The 20,970-nt window shown below is 48.1% G+C and overlaps 1 protein-coding gene across 1 annotated transcript in view; it reads left to right on the top strand.

Annotated features, from left to right (window-relative positions):
* The window catches only part of ube2h (ubiquitin-conjugating enzyme E2H (UBC8 homolog, yeast)), a 33,613-nt gene that overhangs the window by 1,539 nt on the left and 11,104 nt on the right, over nt 1-20,970 (top strand). Inside the window, exon 2 of the mRNA XM_064344854.1 lies at nt 20,568-20,644. Coding sequence (XP_064200924.1) covers nt 20,568-20,644 — 77 coding nt within the window. The remainder of the gene's footprint in view (nt 1-20,567; nt 20,645-20,970) is intronic.

Below are 20,970 nucleotides of genomic sequence, written 5' to 3'. Positions count from 1 at the left end.
TCCTCGATCAGCTGTTCCAAAGAATTACAAGTGATTTCAGACCATGTTGCTTATTCTCGTTTTGGGTTCTGTTTTCGAACCCACTCAGTGTCGCCATTACGTCTTCGTCGTGAATAGAGTTGTAGCGAGAGGACAACTTTTTTTGCGTTAGATAAGTTGTTTTTCGTCAGCGCAACTCTCAACCATTGTCTTTAATATGCGTAGTGTTGCATATCTATTTTCAACCCATTAGATAGTTCAAATAACAGTAGAACTTATATAGCTGTATACTTGTGAGTATAGGGCAGAAATGCACTCCATGGCTAAGTAGCCCACTTTATGTAACTACAATGTGCCAAAATGTGGCGATGCCGTTTTAGCCTGTAGCCCTTGTTGCACTCATGTAATTCGAGATTTAGCTAGCCAGCAAATTCAACCTTAACTTTTGGAATGCACGATGTTAGGATGTATCCGTAGTTAAGCATGTTGTATTTTTTATGTATTTTAGCACACCAGATTCGTTTTATGTGTACTCGTGATGTTTCATCACATCTTCACTGCATTGGTTGGCTTCTTTTATAACTTCGAATGCAAATCCCCACGTAACTCAGATGCTCTGAGATGGTTATGGCTTCAATGTATTCTTTTAGCAAAGCAAGTTATCTAGGTGCTTGCATTTAAATAATGAACAAGTGCTTCGTTGTACTGAAAAGTTTCCACGAACCCGTAGCCATTGAATGGTTCTCAACTAGCCTAGGTTATGCGGTCTACTTCCCACTGTGATGACTTATTTCCGCAGTTGCCTAAATGTTCTAGAAATGTGTGCTGCAATGACTTGAAAAATATATATTTGCATTTTTTCACTTTATAAGGCTAAAACACTCGACCGCAAAATATGTCACCTGGTATGTCTTATATGGGGTTGACAACTGAAAATGCGCTTTCTTTTCCAGACATCAACAAATATGTAACAGAAAATTAGTTTAACCCAGTTATCGAGCTCTTGTTAAGGTTCAGAAGGGTGAGAGCAAGTTTTGTTTTTGTCCTCTTGCAGTGAGAACTAGCATACTGATTGGCCAGGCTGTTACTACCCGGAAACTGGTCGAGGGTGGGACTACACCAACAGCTGATACAGTGACAACAAAGCTGCTTCGCCTTACGGGTGAAGTGGTTGGATTATAAAATGTTGTCCACCTTTTGAACCGAGTAATTTAGAGGTCTTTTAACAAGACACCTGATCCCGCATATTTAGGTTCTCGTTTTATTCTCGACACTGATAGATTTGGGGATGCTTTAATGTTCACAAAATTAATTCAATATTTGAAGTTTTCCCAGGTATAATAAGTTGAGTGATTACAAATACGCAGTTATTTGGTTAAACTTAATTAAGTTTTTAGGATCCTGTATATTTTCATATTTTGGAAATACTGTTGATATGAAATCATCTGTGTGTATTTTACAATCATCATTATGCTCTTGAAGTCCTAATACTTAGTTTTAAAAAGCTTTAAGTTTTTATTATTTTAGCACCTGCTGGATTTTTATTGCTGTCTCATGCTTTCTAAAAGATTGTGCTTCCGTTTGTTTTTTTCTCTAAGTAGCGTCAATCAGAAATAACAGCCAGTTCTGAAAATGCCCTTAGAGCAATTATCACATTGCAAAGGAATCTTATGGACAGAAATGCTCCTGAATGAATAAGTTGTTTGTTTTTTCTCCTGTTGAAATTAATTCAGCCCTTCAGTTCATAAGCAAAGGAAGTGAATGCACTGAAATTCTTGAATTTTTCTTTCTGTTTTATCGGAGGAAATAATGTGATAGATCTTCTTTTAGGGTGAAGTGAGGTTCTCAGAACCGATTGTGCTTTGTCTTGTAGTCTCCCCCTGGTTTGCTGGACATTCCATGTATAAAGTAATATATCTGATAATAGAAGCACTGGCAGAAGAAGGTCCTCCAGCTTCAAGGACACCTGCATGCCAAAATCATTTATTTTTGTGTCCTCCCCCTAGGGGTTGGTATAATTGAGCTCTTTGCTGGTCACGGCAGTGTTTCTCTCTCTCTCTCTGTCCCCCCCTCGCTCTCTCTCTCTCTCTCTCTTTTTCTCTCTCTTGCCCTCTCGCTCTCTCACTCGCTGTCTCTGTCCCTCTCTCGGGGGTGCGTTGGGGCCATGGCAGCTGTGCTGTGGTGTTGAATACCACTAAATCCCCTCTGCCATTCAGGCCTATGGTGTGAGAGATGCGCCATTCAGCCGTTAGCCCCACAGCTTCTGTTGCTAACGCCGCTGCTGCTGTCAGTGATTTCTGGAAGCAGGTTTCCAGAATGCCAGCTGCTGAGTGGTGGTGTGTGTGTGTGTGCGCGTGTGCGTTCGTGCATGCGCGCATGCATGCATGCGTGTGCGTGCATGCGTGTGTGTGTGTGTGCATGCACGTGCGTGCTGGTGTGTGTGTGTGCAGGTACATGCGTGCGTATGTGACAGTGTGGCTGTACAGGAGCTCTGGTATTGCAGTGGCACACGCACGCACGCACACACACACCTCCCTGTAGTCTGATCACTACTACTTTTCACGGTGTAACCTGACCCTCAGACAAGCATCTCCTGGAGAATACTCCTGTTCTGTGTGGCACTGAGAGCAATTTGCTGCCTGCAGAAGAGAGTTGATTTATGGTGCACATCCAAGGGGGAATTCATGTAATGAATGTCAAGGCAACCTCTGTGTAACAATGGCTTAAGCTCATTCGTAGGAACCTCCTGTCCCCTTCCCCAGTCCACTGAACTGAACTGAGCTCAGGTGAGAGGCTTGGCTGGAGGCCTTAGAGCATTGTGCAGCTCTTGGTTTATTTCCTCACTTCATTACCCACAATCCCAGTAGCAGTGGAGAGCCGTCCTTTGTCCTTAGTTTTACTCATTAACCTGAATGCTTAATGGGCATTTACCCTGAACGATTAGCCCTGATTCAGAACTAAATCACTTTTTTCCAATGGCCAGTCACAGAAGGGCTTTTGTTTTACTGGTTTTGTTACGCCTGCACTGGGTAAATTTTCATATCCACTAAAGGAAACTAGACTATTGGACAAATCATTTTATCCCTTCAATTTCAGCCCGTTCCTTGCTTTTCTGGTCCAGTTTTATATTCTTTAGAATATGGTCTTGATTTGACTTGATTGTGTCTGATATTTTCTTGAATGAATACAGTGTTATGACATCTTATACTTCCACAGGCACCAGTGGATTTGGGTTTTTAGGCTGCAACGTATGCCCAGTTTTGTACATACTGAGTGTAATGAGAGATTGTTTGGTAATGTGTTCAGAAATAGAATGCCGCAGGGGAGATTTGACATTTTCATTACCAAACCGAGGCGGATGCTAGCGCGCCGCTTTAGCGGCTGTGCTTGTACCCCCGTTTTTAAGATGGAGAAACGTAGATTCAGTTCTGCTCATGCCGCGTCAGAAAGAAGTTGAGTTAATGCCACCGTCTTCCAACGATAGCGACTTTGAACTCTTTTGCAGAATTATAACTTCAGTTTGAATGCCAATTCAGTCTAAATTCCTGGTCATTATTTTAGTTTTTTTTTAGTTTAGTTTATTTAGTCTGTATAACTGCTTTCTTTGCTCAGATTGTTGCAGGATTAGGCAGGGGTTGTAAGGTAATGTGTTTTTCCCAGGCATTGCTGGTAGAAATGTACTAATGGAGGCTGTGGATAATTGTATTGGTTGCATTTACAGTGGGCTTAGAATGGCTTGCAGAGTTGGTGTTGTCGAATAGCTGGCACTTCTCTTGTGGCCTAGAACCCCACAGTATGTGCTTTCAGGGTTGAAAACGTGTTTCCTCCCGAAAAATTTGCATGCGCTTCAATGGCTGGCTCACCAGAACTTAAGTGTGCACGGGGGGGGGTCTCTTTACTCTGAGCGCCGTGTGGAGGTTGGCATTATGTTCTAAAGCCGCTTCTTTATTGCCCTGGAATGAATGTGCTCTTTATTCCGGCCCTGCCTCCGGTGTTTCACTGTAAGCACGGGGGGGTGGGGGGGGTGGGGGGGGACCCCAGTGCTGTTTGTGTGCAGAAGGCCGCCGGGGGGGCTGGTTTTAAACTGCAGGGCGTGACCTTTGATCAGGTCACTCCTGATTGGCCAGAAATGGGATGGTGCTCCGGCCTCTGTTCACCTGCTGATTGACCGGCAGAAACGTCAGTGATTCATCACCGGGGGGAAATCTGCTATCTTTTTTAAAATCTCACATGATTCATTCCTGTGCTTAACACACCAGTTTTTATTTCAAACAGTTGTAGTTTTTTTTTTTTTTGGTCGTGATTATTATGAATGTTCAAACCATTTTTCTCGCTGTGTTGGAAGGGCGTGAGGGGCGTCGTGCACACGGGTGTTTATTTCGGGACGTCGCGCTCTCCTGGTAGCGCCTCGCTCCTGGCCAGCGGTGGCATGGGATTGGAGGAGGGCGGCGACCGCGTTCGCGCCTGGAAGTGTGCGAGTGCGCGGAAACTGGGTCCGCCGAAGCGCGTCTTTCACCAGGTCCCACGGGAGGCCTGTCTGTGAGAGCGGGCGCCATTTTGATCAGCGTTTCTGTACCGGGCTGGAAGAGACGGGGAGGGGTCTTTTATGTCCCGTTATATCACTGGCTTGTGTAAGTTTGCTTGCTCAGCGACTGGCCTTCCACAGTAGTCCAGGCTATCGTCGGGTGTGTGCTAGCTCCTCCCCTTTGTTCTCCTGACCAATCCAGGCCCAGGCCCAGGATTTTGGCGGGTATCTGCTAGCTCTCCCCCCTTGTCATCCTGACCTTTCTGGGCCTCTGGATTTGGGTGGGTATCTGCTGGCTCCTCCCCTTCGTTGCCCTGACCAATCCGGGCCCAGGCATTTTGGGTGTGTATCTGCTGGCTCCTCCCTCTCAGGGAGAACCGGTCTGGGCCCAGGCATTGGGCGGGTGTGTGCTGGCTCTGCCCCCTCGGAGGGAAGCTGACCCATCCGGGCCCGCTCTTTTGTTGCGATGATGGCGCGTGGAGGTCCGATCCGTTTTCCGCCGCACATCCGAGACGCTGGCTGAAATGACATCTGTCTGGGGTTGGCCGTCGCCCCGTGTCACTCACGCGTTTGCATGAGAGAGGCACAGAACCACGCGGTCGCGCGGTATCGAGTTGCTTCACCGTTTAACAGCCCGCAGTGCACTTTACCCTCCACCCTTGTTCCTGCTTCGGAGTTTGGGTTCCACACAGTTCCACACAGCTGCTGTTAATGAAGGCCCCCGTTAATCTGGAGGAAGCTGGGGTATTATAACCATCACTTCTCTTGTGCAAAGCACCATGGGATTCGACCCAGTGTGTGTGAGCAGAGGACCTGCAGGTTGTTAGGGAAGGCCTGCAGGTTGTTAGGGAAAGCCTGCAGGTTGTTAGGGAAGGCCTGCATGTTGTTAGGGAAGGCCTGCAGGTTGTTAGGGAAGGCCTTCTTTTTACCAGAGACTCAGCCGCAACATTTACCTCTTTCTTCAGATGGCCTACTTTGTTTCTGTTTATTTATATAGCTGATTTTCTCATTTATATGCAAAGTGGCGTATAGCATGGTGTATACTATAAGGTTAGATCAGTTAAGAAACAGGAATTGACTATAACAAGTGAAATAAGGCATCATCTTCAGAAGCGATGCTGCAATGCACATGCTGTCATGCTGAACTGTACATATTCAGGGAGGGACAGGAAGTGCCAGATCCACGTGTATTTTTGGCCCTCTCTGCGCACCGTAGGCCTTTGGCCTTGCCTGACATCTGCTCTGCGCACCCCCTCCCGCCTATCGCCTGGCACAAGCCGCCATTCCGTCACTTCGCATCAGGTGCAAGGCAGCACATTCCTTTAACATAGGATCTGAGATGAGCCAATCGCTAGCACACAGAGGAGCAGTCCTGCCCCATACGCTTGTGTGTGTGTGTGCGTGTGTGTGTGTGTATGTGTGCGTTTGTGTTTGTGTGTCTATGAGTGTGTTTGAATATGTGAGTGTGTATGTGTGTGTTTGTGTTTTTGTGTCTATGAGTGTGTTTGAATATGTGTGTGGTGTGTCTTGTTGTGTGTGGTGTGTTGTGTGTGTGTATCTGTGTCTGTGTGTGTGTGTGAGTGTTTGTGTGTGTGTGTGTATGTGTGTCTGTGTGTGTGTGTGTGTGTGTGTGTGTGTGAGTGAGTGGAGGCTGCCGTTACTTCAACAGGAAGGTCTCAGCCTCGGTTCTCAGAACTGACCTCATGTTTCCCATATGGCCTCCACTCTGGTGTCTCAATGTTGTGCTGGACTTGCATATGTGGAAAGCAGACTGTGCTGGGGTCTCTCTCCAAACCCCCCCCCCCACCCCCCCCCATGTGAGGAAAACATCCACCCTAGATCAGTTTACATTTGTTTACAGGGCCCTGCACAGAATGCACACGTGCCCCTATGTTGACAGATTTAGGAGCACACTAATGTGTTCCAATTACTACATGTGCTTCTAAATTATTTTTCCAGTTAGCACACATCGAGTTTCAGGAGCAGTTGCTACTAAAATGGGAGCTCTGTAGAGCCCTACACCATCTTCCTTCTGACTTTTTTGTGCCACCTCCTCTGATGTGATGAGGGTATGATGAGCAGTTTGTCGAAGAGTTGTTGAGCAGGAGAGGGGGGTTTGAATCGGGACGTGGGTCTACTTTGCGGCGGACTCCCTCTGACGGGGCGAGATGAGTCCCCTGCAGCTGTTCGGTAGCGGGGTTCTCTGAACAGAAGATGAACAATGAAGTTCCGCTCGCCGGGCGGGCTGATGTCACAGCCGCTGTTTCGCTCTTTCTGAATGGTTCTGGGCAGTTTGGAACGCCGTTTCGCGTCATTGTGCGGCCGCGTCCCGGATTACGCCCGGGAATTTTATTCGCGAAGCTTTTCCGAGCTTCGGTAATTACGTTCGGCCTTCGAGTCAGCGCTGAAGTACACGAATGAATAAGCCACCCCAAAACATCAGAGGTTTCCGTTTTTAATAAGCTTTGTGTGGGTAGCCGTGTACAGTAAGTACAGCGGTACGACAAGAAATGTACAGTTAGAAATATCCATGATTCTCGACCTTGTTCTGAATGACAGGTTTAGATGAATGTGAGAATCTGTATTGGTAGCAGTTTGTAGGATTCAGGACTGTTTTCTGTGCAGTGTTGCTTACTTGCTGCTCAAAGCTATGTGGACGGGGTTTTTGGTTTGTTGAAACTGTGAAGAAAGCTTAGAGTTACCTCATGTGGTTTAGAAATGAGTATGCGATTGGCTGCTGTGGCAACTGTCACAAGGCACTCGTCTTTTACAGTGAGTCTCTGCATTTATTGGTCAGGAGGGCTTTAGCCAATTGCATTTAATTGCAGTCTATTTGGGAAATGAATTACCGTAATTTCCGGACTATAAAACGCACCTGAATATAAGCCGCACCAGCTAAATTTAGGGAAAAAAACAAGTGTGTACATATACAAGCCGCACTAGACTATAAGCCGCAGGTGTTTAAATGTTTAATTACCATATGTAAGGGTTCGTGCACAGAGGGGATTGTCAGGAAAGAGATGGCTGTTTGGGGAAGCTTCCATCTTATTAACATTTCCTACAAACAAGTTGCATATTTGCATAACTTATTCAAGTGTTACCATTTAGTGCAATAGTACGGAACATGTACCGTGCTGTGTAAACTGTACTGTATCACATAGCGTTTCAGACACACAAACTTTCACAGCATTCGAAACGTATTTACTGTGCAAAAATAATAAACGGTGCGCTCCCAGCGCACGTACCATAAACAAAGCTTACAGCGCTTGACGAGGTAATATCAATGGCTAAATTAAATGTGTTTTTTAAAAGTGCTAAATTAAAAGTGCCTGTAACACGGCAGTAGGCCTAAAGGTGCAGTAACACGGCTGCTTAAAATATAACCAGCCTCCCAGAAAAGTCCAGTCCATTAATCCATTAATCCATTAATCCAGTAACACGGCTGTAACAAGAAAAGTCAGTCATTCATCCTCATCTTCGTCTTCTTCCTGCGTACTAAAACCACCAAAGTCCTCTTCTTCAGTGTCGGAAACGAACAGCCTCAGGGTGGCTTCGTCAGCCACTCTCCCAGTCTCTCCTTCGTCGCTCTCAAAACCAAAGAACTCCTTTTCGTCAGTGTCGGAATCGAATATCCTCTTAAGGGCCTCAGCCGTGGCGGCGTCCTCCTCTTCATCACGCAGCAGTCCAGCCTTTCGAAACCCGTTGGTGATCGTGGATATTTTGACACTTCTCCACGCTGTCAGGATCCACTGGCAGACTTGAGCAAAAGTTGCTTTTCGCATGCGACCAGTTTTGGTGAATGATTTCTCGCCGCTAGTCATCCACGCCTCCCACTGAACGCGTAGTGCCACTTTGAACGCACGATTCACACTGATGTCGAGTGGCTGCAGATGCTTCGTTGTGCCCCCAGGAATCACAGCTGGAATTGAGTTTGTGCCCTTGATGGCTGCTTTCACGGAATCTGTTATATGGGCCCTCATGCTGTCCAAAACGAGCAATGCTTTTTTTGGCGAAAGAATCCTCCAGGTCGCTTCCCGTAGCACTCATTCAGCCACTCCTTCATTACGCTTTCCACCATCCACCCTTTCTTGTTGACTTTAACGGAGATGCCGTTCGGGATCTTTTCTTTTGGCATAGTCATCCGCTTAAAAATCACCATTGGCGGAAGCTTTTTTCCGGATGCTGTGCAGCCCAGAACACAAGTGAAATTCGTTCTCTCATGGCCAGTGGTTCTCAACATGATGGTCGATTCACCTGTCTTGTTAACAGTCCTAGTGAGAGGCAGGTCAAACGTCAAAGGCACTTCATCCATATTTATGATCTCGTCCGGTCCGATGGAATATTCGTCTATCTTTTTTTGTGTGAATTCGCGGAAGTTTGTTATTTTTTCCTCGTAGTCGGGAGGGAGTTGCTGACACACAGTCGTCTGCGCCCTGATGGACAGTCCTTTTCGTTTCATAAATCTGAAACACCAGGATGGTCCACCTCTAAAATCTTCAATCTTCATTTCGGTGGCGACTGTTTTGGCTTTCAGTCGGATCTGCACGGTGGAAACACCGCGGCCGTCTGCTCTCTGTGTGTTCAGCCAATCTTCAAGAAAGTCTTCAAGTTCGGGCCATCTGCTTTTGTTACCTCTGAAAGCTTTTTTCGTCTTTTTGCATTGAGCCAGTTCTTCACGCTGGCGTCTCCAACGTCTCACCATTGATTCATTGATGCCAAGGGTACGTGCAGCAGCTCTATTTCCTTCTTTGACAGCCAGATCGACTGCCTTTAACTTAAAAGCTGCATCATATGCAATTCTTAGTTTCTTTTCCATAATGAGGGTTTGTGCATGAAAACTTCCTTTGCGCAAACTGTCTTGCTCTCGTAATGTCTGTCTTGCTCTCGTTCTGTCTCTCGTACTGCATTTGATTCCACTTTTGCTTTCGTGGTTCGCGCCAACTGCCTGTCTCACTCTTTTCCGGTCTCCAGCATTTCCTGCCATAGATTAGCCGCACCGTTGTACAAGCCGCAGGGTTCAAAGCATGGGAAAAAAGTAGCGGCTTTTAGTCCGGAAATTACGGTAATAGGTTTTGAGTTTTCAATGAATAAATTGAATTGCAGTTTGTCTTCCTGAATTGAGTGAACGGAGATGGAATCGAGCCCAGCTGTGTTGCTTACTCATGGCAGTCTTAAGTTGTGGTCGTTGGGTTCCTCAGCTCGGACGCATCATCCACTTATTTGCGCGTTTGAAATGAAATGGTTATAATGGCAAACAGTTATGGTGCTGGCGTGTGCATGAGGACCTTCCTCAGAGCCGCGTAAGGTTCAGAGCTCTGGGGAGCGGGCTAATTAATGCTGGTGGGGAATCGATCCAGAGCTGGCACTCGGCACCTGCGTTTCATAAGAGATACGTGTGGACGCTGGCTCACGGCTCGCTCCAGCACCCTGCGTCCAGTCTGTCATCTGGTCCTCCGTTCTGTCTCAGGGCTGTGGGGGGGGTCAATCCCATTTAAATTTCTGTCCGTTCAGGAAACAAACAGAAATTCAATTAATTCGCTGGGGAAAAAATTCTTTTTTTTTTTTTTTTTTTTTTTTCGGTTGGTTAATTGAATTCCAGTTTGTTAAAGCGAATTGACTGAATTGAATTGGCTTTGACCTCGAACCTCTTGTCTTTTGTGCGTTTCTCAGAATGTGTGTCTGTAGGGATCTAGTGCATGGGGAGGGGCTAGAGACTGGGGTCAAATACTTTATTCAAAGTACTTCAACCCTTTAGACGACAGTAACAAGACTGAAGATTTCTTACATTTTTAAAGAAAACAAACGTCTATTTTCACCGAAATTCAGCAGTTATTTTGTGTGATTGTTGGCTGCGTTTTGTTCCGTTCAGTGGCACGTCCCATTAAAAATTCTCAGGGGCCTCAGAGTGTTTTCAAATGTGACCAGCATTTAAAGAGTTAATGTTATCTCGAGTATATATTTGACCCAGGTTTGGCTGAGAGGGGTCCAAAGGCTTTATAACTGTGTCAGGTGCTCTGTGGGTAATGTAGTGTTTGACCCACAATCTTCCGGCAGCAGCTTGGTGATTTTGTTGAAGTGCGGCTCAGTGAACTTTAGAGAATGTTCTACGCCGGGATGAGGGCAGATGGCTTGCGCTGGAGTTTTCTGTCGTCCTCGTCGTCGGAACTTTGTGTTCTAAAAACGTGCATTGGCGTAGACCTTGCGGTGCTGTCAGGCGTATCGAAAACACTGGTACCCGCAGGCTGTTTTTGAAAACGTTTTTTTTTTTGCGAAAGCCACATCACAGAAGGAGAAGGGGGCGAGAGGCAGGGCGCCGAAAACGCGTCCGCTTAACGGCCGACGCGCCGCGGGGATCGCTGCACCCCGCCCACGCGCTCGACCCGACGACGACGCGGCTGCAGCGCGACAGGGCGGGACGTGGGTTTCGGGCTTCGCGCGGCGGGAACGCCGCCGCCCGTTCGATCCGTTAGCGGAGCCTGGCCGCCACAGCAAAGCGATCGGCGGTTTGGACAGGCTCGGCGTCCCGGCCGGTGGATCTTTCTATCGTCCCTCAGTTTATCCGTTAACTACGAACCTCCGAAGTGCTTGACAGCGGCAAAGTTGGTGCTGTAGCAGAGCACTTAAGGAACCGCGGGTCACTGCAGAACTTGCCTGGTGTGCGGTGCTCTAGTTACGCTGTACAGTTGATTGCTTTTGTGCAGGAGAAGCTCTCTGGGTGTGCTTGCATGTGACTGGTGATGAATCGCACCGGGATTCGCAGGGGTTGTGTGTGGTCAGGGTGTGATGTCAGAGCCGGGCCTTTGCCCTGTTTGGGCCTTCCTCCGGAGCTCGCTGTGAACTGGGAACCCGGTGAACACAAAATGTCCTTGCAATGTTGCTGCCATGTAGGGGCTATGTTACCATTAGCAAAAAATTCCACTAACATTGCGAGGACATTTTTTGTGTTGGCAGGGTTAATGCGTTGGACTGTCAGTTCTTAGAATGTGGCCAGTGTCACATCCAGTTTGCTGGGGAATTTTACTGCATGAATGTGTTTGTTTTTTTTAAACCAGTTACTTTTCTCCATTTTGCATTTCCATTTAAATGAGCGACAAAATTATCCATTATATTTGTACAACTTCCCCGTTGTGTGTCTTTGGTTAACATATTTGTGTGTGTGTGTGTGTGTGTGCGCGCGCGTGTGTGTGCACTTGTGTTTGCGGCTCAGCGGCTCATGTTTTAAGAGCTCTAGAATGTTGTATCCAAATGTGGAAGTCGCAGAGCTCTGCAGGGCGGAGTTATTACTGTCGCCGAGCTGGTTGCTAGAGCGATGTCAGGCTGCGCGTGGCCACGCCCAGCTGCCGTCAGTCAGTCATTCATTCATTCACTCATAACACGCTCAACCTGAGTTTCTAGGAACTTCATCACTTCCAAAAAAAAAAAAAAAAAAAGCTAGTGACCTGAGCGATTCGCCATGGCGTAGACGGCAGGTTTCAAAGACAGGAAGTCGTTCATTTCCATTTATATTCAAATCCTCTCTGACCCCCGCCCCCCCCGGCCCCGTATGTAAAGCGGGTTGGGGCTGGATGGCACGGGACGACCTTGTGGCGCGGGAGAGGCCGCTCGACCGGCTCGAGTCCAGAGGCCAGGCTGACGCCGCCGGGCTGAGTGGCGGGGGATTATCCCGAAGCTCCCGGAGAGTAATGAACCGGACGGAGGCCTCTCCTCTCTGAGGGCTCGTGGGTCGGGCCGCCACGGCCGCGGCTCGCTCCCGGGACCGAGGCAAACGAACGGCGGTAATGGAGCACGTTTCGCTGAGGTGGCTGAGGTCCGAGCAGTCGTGGGACCTGGCTCCTTCGATATGCGTTTAGGGAATACTGCGACATTTCCACGCTTTTGCGCACCACCCCCCAGCACGTGAGTGTCACTCAGACTGGGCCACTCGATTCGTAATGCAGTGGAAAGACTCCTGTTGAACTGAAAGAAAGACCCCCTTTTATGAAATATTCAAGGGGGTGGTGCTGTCTGTAGAACCCTTACCACGTTTGCCGTGCGTGCAAACTTGTATTTTTCACTACCGAGATCTTTCTGAAATCTTTGTGCAAAAGACTTTTAGCGATTCGTCCCCTGGGGGTGGGGAGTGGATGGGCTATTAATGCCAGCGCAAAAGGTCTGTGCCATGGGTGGGGCCAGGACAGGGAGGACCCCCCCCCCCATATACCATTTGGGCGCGGTCGTTTTCCTCCAGTCTGCCGCCTCCCCCCCAAATCCCTGTGCTCCCTATGTGTTCCAGATAAGGGACTAGGGGGGTGCAGGGGGAGGTCAGTTTGGACACGCCCCCCCCCCTCCCCCCCAGGCTAAGGAAGCAAACAGAATGGCAAACAGCTGCTGAAGGAGAGAGGGAGGGCGAGATGGAGCAATAGAGGGAGGGAGGTTGCCCCTCTCTCCTCGTCCACATGCTCTTCCTGTTTGCCTCTCAATTCTAATATTTCTCTCGATTGGATCAAAGAAAAACATTTTTTTTTTTTTTTTTACCAATTTCTGTGCCAAAATCTGTAGTGTCCCATCAGGTCTGTAGGCCCATCTCATTGCTTTAACAGCTTTTGTTGATTTGAGAGTGCAACAGCCAATCATACACCCTGCTGTCATGGTTCACACTGGTACAGTCTGGATCCTGGGTCACAAGGCCAGGATTGGACCCCCCAGCAGCCCAGAGAAAGGCATCTTTATTCAGCCATACCACCAAGTGATTCACCCTGAGTGACCGAGTGTTATCCATAGGATTTTATGTTATTTTGGAAAAGAAAGTGTGCTTGTGAATCATGTTTTCCCTTTGTTGTCTATGTGAGCAGCTCATTCGTGAGCAATGGTGATGGCAATCATTTTGTGAGCCCGTTATTAGCAGGCTGTGAAATTATTTGGCTTTCTAAAGGTCATTAAGATCACATACAAATTGTGATGCTGTTCACCAGAGCATCGATGGGCCTTGAATGCTCTCGAGAATATGTCGGTGTTGCAAATCCATGGTGAAAACACAGGCTGAACCCTTATGGCTCTGTTACGAAGGAGCACAGCTATTCTGCAAAATCCGCCTTGCCCCCCAAAAGAACCGTGGCGTTCCACGGACTCCAGCGAATATGCGCGCGCCCTCTTTAGACCTCTGGCGGTAATGAGCGTCCTCGGCCGTCTGCCTGTTAAGTGAGCACATTTATCAGCACAGGGCTGATAGCCTAATGATGTGTGGTGAGCCTTCTGGCACAAAATGGCCGCCTCGCTTCACCCAGGTAGGAGCTGCGCATTGGTGGGGGCTGGGAGTGTCACTGTAAAAGCGCTTTGAGATCACAAAGATCAAATTGATCACACAAAGATAAATATGGCCTATTATTATCATTGATAATAAAAAATTATGATATCAATTGGGAAGGAAGACAAAGGCTGGGGTAGGAAACTGACAGGATTTTTCAGTGTTAAACCTTCATCCATGTTGTGTAGCCACGGGCTGGAAAGCCTTGTGCTTTTAAAGCGAGGCGTTGTAGCGGGTTAGCGGATCTGGCTGTATCGGTGTAGCATCCCCTGAACGTCGCTGCACCTCGCTCCCCGAAGCTGAACACAGTCTCACTTCCTGCCTTTGATTTCACGGGGGGCCCCAAATGTGACGCAAACGACAGCCCACATGCAACATTCAGTGCATTCAATGCGTTCAGTCTGCCCCCCCCCCCCAGAAAGTCATCCTTTTTCACAGTGACTATCTCGACTGGCCTACGACAGCATGCAACTTTGGCCGTGAAGTCCTTTTTGAAACAGTGCAGCTGTGGAGGTTGGCTGAAATATCTTCCCACAGTCGCGTCCTTTCCTAGAAGGAGTCTGTGCTGGGGTTTGAGTCGACGCTCTGACACGTCCCTGTTTAATCTGCACTGCTGACCCACCGGGCCTTCGCTAAGACCAGAGTGACAAAGAGGAGGCTTACCTGGAGTCTGGTACAGGTAGCAGGCACATAATGAGATGTGCTGCAGAAGGGCTTAGATATTTGTCTGTGACATAATGGGGGTGATTAAGGCGTGTTCTTTTTAGGAAGGAGATTTGTCCTGTCCTGCTTACAGGCTCCTGTTTCGTAGCTCTTGTCTAGCGGACCCCAACGAGTGGCCCCTATGAGCGGCCCCTGTTTAACAGGCTTTGTTTAGTGGCCCCTGTTTAGTGGGCCCTGCAGATAAAGGCTAGTACTGGTGTGGCTGTGGCATTGAGTCACAGAGGAACCGTAAAAAAAAAAACTGTCGGTTTCCACTGGGGATACACCGTTACTTTGTGAATGTAGACGCATGCATACACACCTGCGTGCACATACGTCCACACACACACACACACACACTCAGCGCAAAAGTGTGAAAAGAGGTGACAGAAAATTCTGTCGTATATAATTCTGGACGGGCGGACAGGCAGCGGATAATCCGGCACAGAGATCAGTCTGACGGGGGGCGGGGGGGGGCTTTCATCGTACGCGCCTTACAAACTCTCGCGCACGGCTCCACGGCGCGGCGACGTTAATCTCTTTAACGTCCGCATCCCGTTCCGTTCAGAGCGTCAGAACCATCGCTCTGTAAAAACGCCAGCCTCTGATTCATCTGTGTTTCCTTTTTCTCTTTTTTTCCCCCTGACGTTGAAAGGCAGCGCAGAAAGATGATGAAACACGGAGAAACCGTCGGGGTGTTGTTTTTTTTTTTTTTTTTGACGTGAGAAGTTTTTTCCGCGGCGAGTCGCGCCGTACGGATTCCTCCGCTTTCCGCTGAGCCGGCCCGGCCCGTCCCGGCCCTCGGGCCGAGCCTCTTTCGTACCGCCGCGTCCCGCAGCTCCTCCCTAACGGCGGACACGCCGTCTCGCGGCTTTTTTAAAGAAAGGGTTCCTCTTTGTGCCCGTTAACGGATTTTAGCCTTTCTGGAAACGAACATGTTTTCTTTCTGGCCTGAGATATTTTTCGCTCGGGTGGCTCGGGTTTGTGCTGAAAACCGCCCCTTAGCCGCAGTGCGGTGCTCAGGAGTGCGGTCAGCGCTCACTTAAGGGTGGTTCTGAACACAGCGCTAAATTCACACTGCTGTTTGGCCCAAACTGGCATGTTAGGGAAGGCATTTTCTCAGTACATGGAGAAATTCTGACTAAAAGATGAATTTGCCTAGGAGAGGACAACACTAACTCACTCTTAATGAAAACTAACTGGCAGATAACAGCTTGATATAGTTCTGCCAGTTAATGCCGTTCATTTGCAAATTATACATTAATTAATTTTGTGTTTTTCCATTAAGGCTTTGTGTATTAACTATGGACGGATGGTCCACTCGTGAGCTCTGATGTTTTCAGTAGAATGGCCCTACAGTCGGCCAACGAGGTAAAGTCCAACGGGGCGGTCAGTGGGTGGAACATTCGGTTCCTGGTCTGCAAGGGTGATGAAGCCAGATGGTTGGTAGGGCTTGTACGGTCATGGGGTCGTGGGGTCACAGGGTCATAGGTCAGTGCAAGTTGTTAAAAAGGGCAGTTCTGCTGATGGCAGACGACTCCTTACACCACAAGGATTCACCTCAGGTTCCTTATTCACTGCCGTTCCTTATTACTTGCCAATGGCTGAGCCTGTTCGCCATTTCACCAGGAACCAGTATCCAAACAACATTTCCCATGTTCCCAACATTTTAAATCATTTTTAATTACAAGTGGTGTTGGAACACTGTTAAACTGGGCCTCTTAGGGGGTGGAGTACAGTTGACCCTGCCCTTCCCTGATTGGGTGTCACAGGGCTCTACGCTAACTGTTTTCCCAAGGAGCACACGTTCTCCTAAGTTGAAAAATTTAGCAGCACCCTAATGCACCCCAATTCGTAGATGTGCTCCTAAATTATTTTTCCAGTCAGCGCACATCGATTTTCAGGAGCAAGTGCTCCTAAAATGGGAGCACTGTAGAGTTCTGTGTCATAGCCCCAACTTCATTGGTTTTGTAGTAGCAAATATTCTCCAGTTTCGATAACGTTCACTTGCAAGAATCATAATGGGGTCATGGAACACTGGAACACAGGTGTTTTGTTTTTTCTCCAGGAGCGAGAGTTTGTGTTGACTGTTTTTTTTGCCTTCACCTCATGATGTCCTTTAACCCTTACTCAGAAATGTTCAGTGTTAAATAAACAGAGTACATATGGCCCCTATTGTACTCTGATAGAGTTTAATTAACCCTGGACATTTTACTGCGTTGTTGACAGTAGGGGTGAGCTTCAGTTGACAGAGCTAGGCGATTAATTATCGCAATTCAAGATATTGAAATGTGACGCGTAGTTTGGTGCGTAGCGAGCGTTTGCTCAGCGTCGAGCGCGGTCGCTGGACACGGAGACGGACTTCCTCTCTCTCTCTCGTGGACCTCGTCCAGCGTTTGCGGTGCTTCCTGTTCGTCTCGTGTCTCTGTTGCCCGAGCTGGCGCTGTCAGATCTCTGCGGCTAAAAATAAATCCCCTGTCGTTTTTAACCCTTTGCGGGGGAGCTGTCGCGGCCCCGGAGAAAGGCGGCAGCTGCCGCGGCTCGTCAGCGGGAGAGCGCCGCCGCCGGTCGCTTGCCGTGCGTTCGCCGTGCGTTCGCGGGACGCTCGTCCCAGATTTCGCAGGAACGGAGCACATTTTGTCTCCCCGCATTCTGCGGGTTCAGAATAACGGCAGAACGCGTGCCCTCCAGCGCACGCCCGTAGGAATGCGCTGTCGACTCATTCCGGATGAACCGCTCCGGTCTCCAGCGGTGACGAGCGCAGGCTTACGGCGCAAACCGCTCGAGACCGAGATCTAAAGAAAGACGGCAGATTACTGGGTTTCGTGGGAAGTCCATAATCTCACATACCAGATGTGTCTGTCCGGGGGCATAGTGACAAGTCTGTAAGTTACACAACGTTCAGAGCCGGGAACAATACCATAACCATAAACAAACACAAAGGGGTCGCGTCTCCCTTTAAGGTGTGAGGTCACAAACATGTGATTAGAATGTTCTGAACTGAACCTTCTAATTCTGATGTCACCATCACTGCTGGTAACTGAAAGCAATGGAGTTCTAGAACACTGATGTAGAATTTTGAAAAAACATTCCAGAAAACATACTCTTCAAAGGGTTAAATAGGCGCATTGTTAAAAGCGCTCCATTCAGAATAGGAATTCCCTTTGATTAGGCTTGTTTGCTCTGAAGCTGATTGGGTAAATGTGGGGGGGGCGGGGGCTCTCAGGCGTTCAGCTTTATGAAATGGCGCCGGCGTGGAGTTCTTTCGTTGGGCTGATAGCTTTGTGTCAGTGGAAGTCAGTTGGGACGCTTTTATTTATCCAAGTGTAAATCCAGGGCTTTGATATCAGAGCCAGGGCAAGAGGCTGCGACTTCTGGCACTCCAGTCATGAGTTTCACTTTAATCTCCCCTCAGATCCACTACCAGATCCTTTATTCTTTTTTTTGGGGGGGTATTTGGAAACGTGTTCCCCAGCTCAGTGGTTTCATGTGTGATGGTGTGCAGTGGGTGGGGTATTTTGGGGTTTCAACGTTGCCAAACCTGGTGGCTTTTGAGGCCGCGTTGGGAGTCTCTTGGCTTTCCCACTGTGGTGTCAGAAATGACTGCCTGACAGCAGCAGCTAATGATAGGCTAACGGCCACGGGTCACGCGACTGCACCCCCGCATGCGAGAGAGAGAGAGAGAGAGAGGGAGAGAACGCAAGAGCAGGGAGAACTAGAGAAAGAGAGAGGGGAGACGTGTGAAATTTAGAGGGTGGGGGGAGTGAGGGAAACGGAAGGTGAGGGTGAGGGGGGAAGAGGGAGAGATGAAAATGGAGGGTGAGGGAGGGCGAAAGAAAGGGAGAACGGGAGAAAGACTGAGCGAGAGCGTGGTGGGGGGGTGGGGGGTCTCTTGGCTGCGAGCCCAAGCCCTCGGTGTTTGCTGTGCTTTTGGTGCAGTCGGGAGAGCAGTGCCTCTTTGGCCTCCCAGACTGTGCGAATGCAAATAAGGGCCCCGGGCCCCGCTGAATGAGAGCTCTCTTGTTGCCGGCCTGCTGGAATTCTGATCGGCCGCCAGCTCCCCCCCCCCCCCCCCGACAGCGGGGGCCTTCTCCCAATCCGCTCCTCCTCAAGCTCCGCCTAAGCTCCGCCTCCGCCGTGAACAGGACCGCGAGCGTGACTCTGCGACCCACAGGCCCTGGAGCCGAGAGATGAGACCTGAGAATGGGAACGCGAGGCTGCTGATCCCTTACTGAGAACTGACTGATCGCTTACCCATAACTGATTGCTGACTGTTCTAGTACTGTTTGTTTACTGACCTTTGACTGATCTTTTACTGATTGCCTACTGATCGCTGACTGATCTCTGACTGATCTCTTGCTGGTTGTTTGCTTGTCATCTACTGTTTGCTTACTGAATGCTTAACAAAGACTTCCAGATCGCGTACTGATCTCATACTGATTGCGTATTTGGATTGAAGTTTTTCCAAAGCTTTTTTTTTTACAAGACGAGGGGATCAAATACACTTGTTTCATCATTTGTTCCATACTACGTTTTTATTTATCGCACAGACCAGTCACGGAAGATAAGCATGTGGCTGAATACAGTGAATCAAGTGTTTGGGGTGAATTAAAGAGCAGATATATTCAATATTAAAATATTTATGGCCTAGTCTAAAAGCACTTCTTCATTTTGAACCACTGAAGCCAGAATGTGTAGTTATAACCACGCCCTTTGGCAAAAGCAGGGCTGTAATATTCCTCACATGACTCTCAAAGCTTTTGTTTACACTAGAGTGCTTGAGTTGTTATAGCGCTGTATGGTTTTCAGCAGGAGAAGCTGGCTACTGTATAAATTGTTGGCTAAATGGAATTGGCTTGTCTTTGTTTTGCTTGGGCTTTGTACGATGGGTGTGGGGTTGTGCTGTTTACAGCTGAAAAGGAACTTTGTCGTTCATCTATAGTAGGACTGCCCACTGTTGGAAGAGCGGTGGCTGTTTCCCAATAGTGTGTGTATGTGTGTGTGTGGTTGGGGGAGGGCAGGGCAGGGGGATAAGCGAGGGGTGTGTGTGTATTGGGGGAGGGTTGTTTGTGTGTGTTTTTGTGTGTGTGTGTGTGATAGAGAGATAAAATGAAGTTTATAAAATCCTGTGATTTACAGGCCGACTGGTTGAAGGCTGATTCAGGTGCTCTTGGGCTCAGGGGGATATTGATCAGTCTTCCTGCTCTTAGCTCCGGGTCTCCGCTCCCCTTTGTGACGGAATGAGACGCAGGGCCAGGTAAAAGAGCCCTCTGCTGTGGATTAGGGAGTTACAGTCACAGGGTCACCAGGTTTGTGGCCTGAAAAGGTGATTTGTGGTGCTTGCTTACCCTGGTCTAGCTCAGCTGATCTTGGAGCACGCTGTTAGCAGCCTGGACCATCCCCCCATTCGAACCTGCAGCTCACAAAAAAAAAACCCCAGCATTCTGACCTGGTAGCGCTTTTACCCGAGGGCAGCATTTCAGGGACGGTAGAATGACAAGCCATGGCAAGAATTTGCAGTAAGGACTGAAGGATGAGTCACGGATGGGAGGCTTTACGGTTAAAGGAGAAGAAAAACAAGCGAGCGTACTGTGAGAGGTTGTGTCTCACGCGGTTCCCTGTCTGAACAGAGGGGGAGCTCTTGTGCAGAAAAGCACTGGAGTAACCTGTTGACGAGAACTCTTCCTCCCTGGGCGATGTTAAGGTCACTCATGCAGTATGGGGCCACATTCAGCACCTTCCCCCCACACACACAGACACACGCAGACGGTTTCCTGTTTATGTCACCTCTTCTTCTTATGTCACTGTGCTTGGGTCAGATAGGTTCCTGTATTTGAAGTACTGATAAACGCAGTCTCACAAAGTTTCCAGTTTCAGCCAGTTACTTTTAATATGTGCAAACCACAATGCATGTGATGTAAAGCTAAATAATCGAAAGCTTGACATGAGTATGCAGTTTTCTATTGTTTTAGCCTCTGCTAAATTTGCATCAAAGGGCATTTATTCAAATGTTAACAGGATGAACAGAATGAAACAGGCTACAGGTGCGTGCAGATTCCATCCTTAACCTCCTCTCAGTATTGAAAGTAAACATGAAGTCACAATCTTGAGTGGACTCAACGAATTCGTAGTGAAGTTTTACGGACCACAAGGAAGTAAGTGTATTTTTATTCTCATATGTTCCTTATTTTACTTTTTAAATTCCTTTTGCTTCCTCACTCTGAAAGACTCGTCTGGAACTATCAGCCATGAAATGCAAGAAGATCTAGCAGGATGTGAATCAATGTTATTATCACTGTAATGAGCATGTTTAGAGTTGGTTTGCCAAGGTTTCAGCTAAAAACAATTAGCTAAAATTCTGGCGGTGTGCCATTGCGTTTGTTTTTTTTTTTCTTTTTGTTTTTTAAATGCCCTATTATTGCCTCCGAATGTGTTGTTGGTTGCAGTTGTTATTGTATTTGAAAGCTGTTTGGTTTTGCGG

The sequence above is a fragment of the Anguilla rostrata genome, chromosome 7 (assembly GCF_018555375.3).
Source record: "Anguilla rostrata isolate EN2019 chromosome 7, ASM1855537v3, whole genome shotgun sequence".
NCBI lineage: Eukaryota > Metazoa > Chordata > Actinopteri > Anguilliformes > Anguillidae > Anguilla > Anguilla rostrata.
This window is presented reverse-complemented; position numbering and strand designations above follow the sequence as displayed.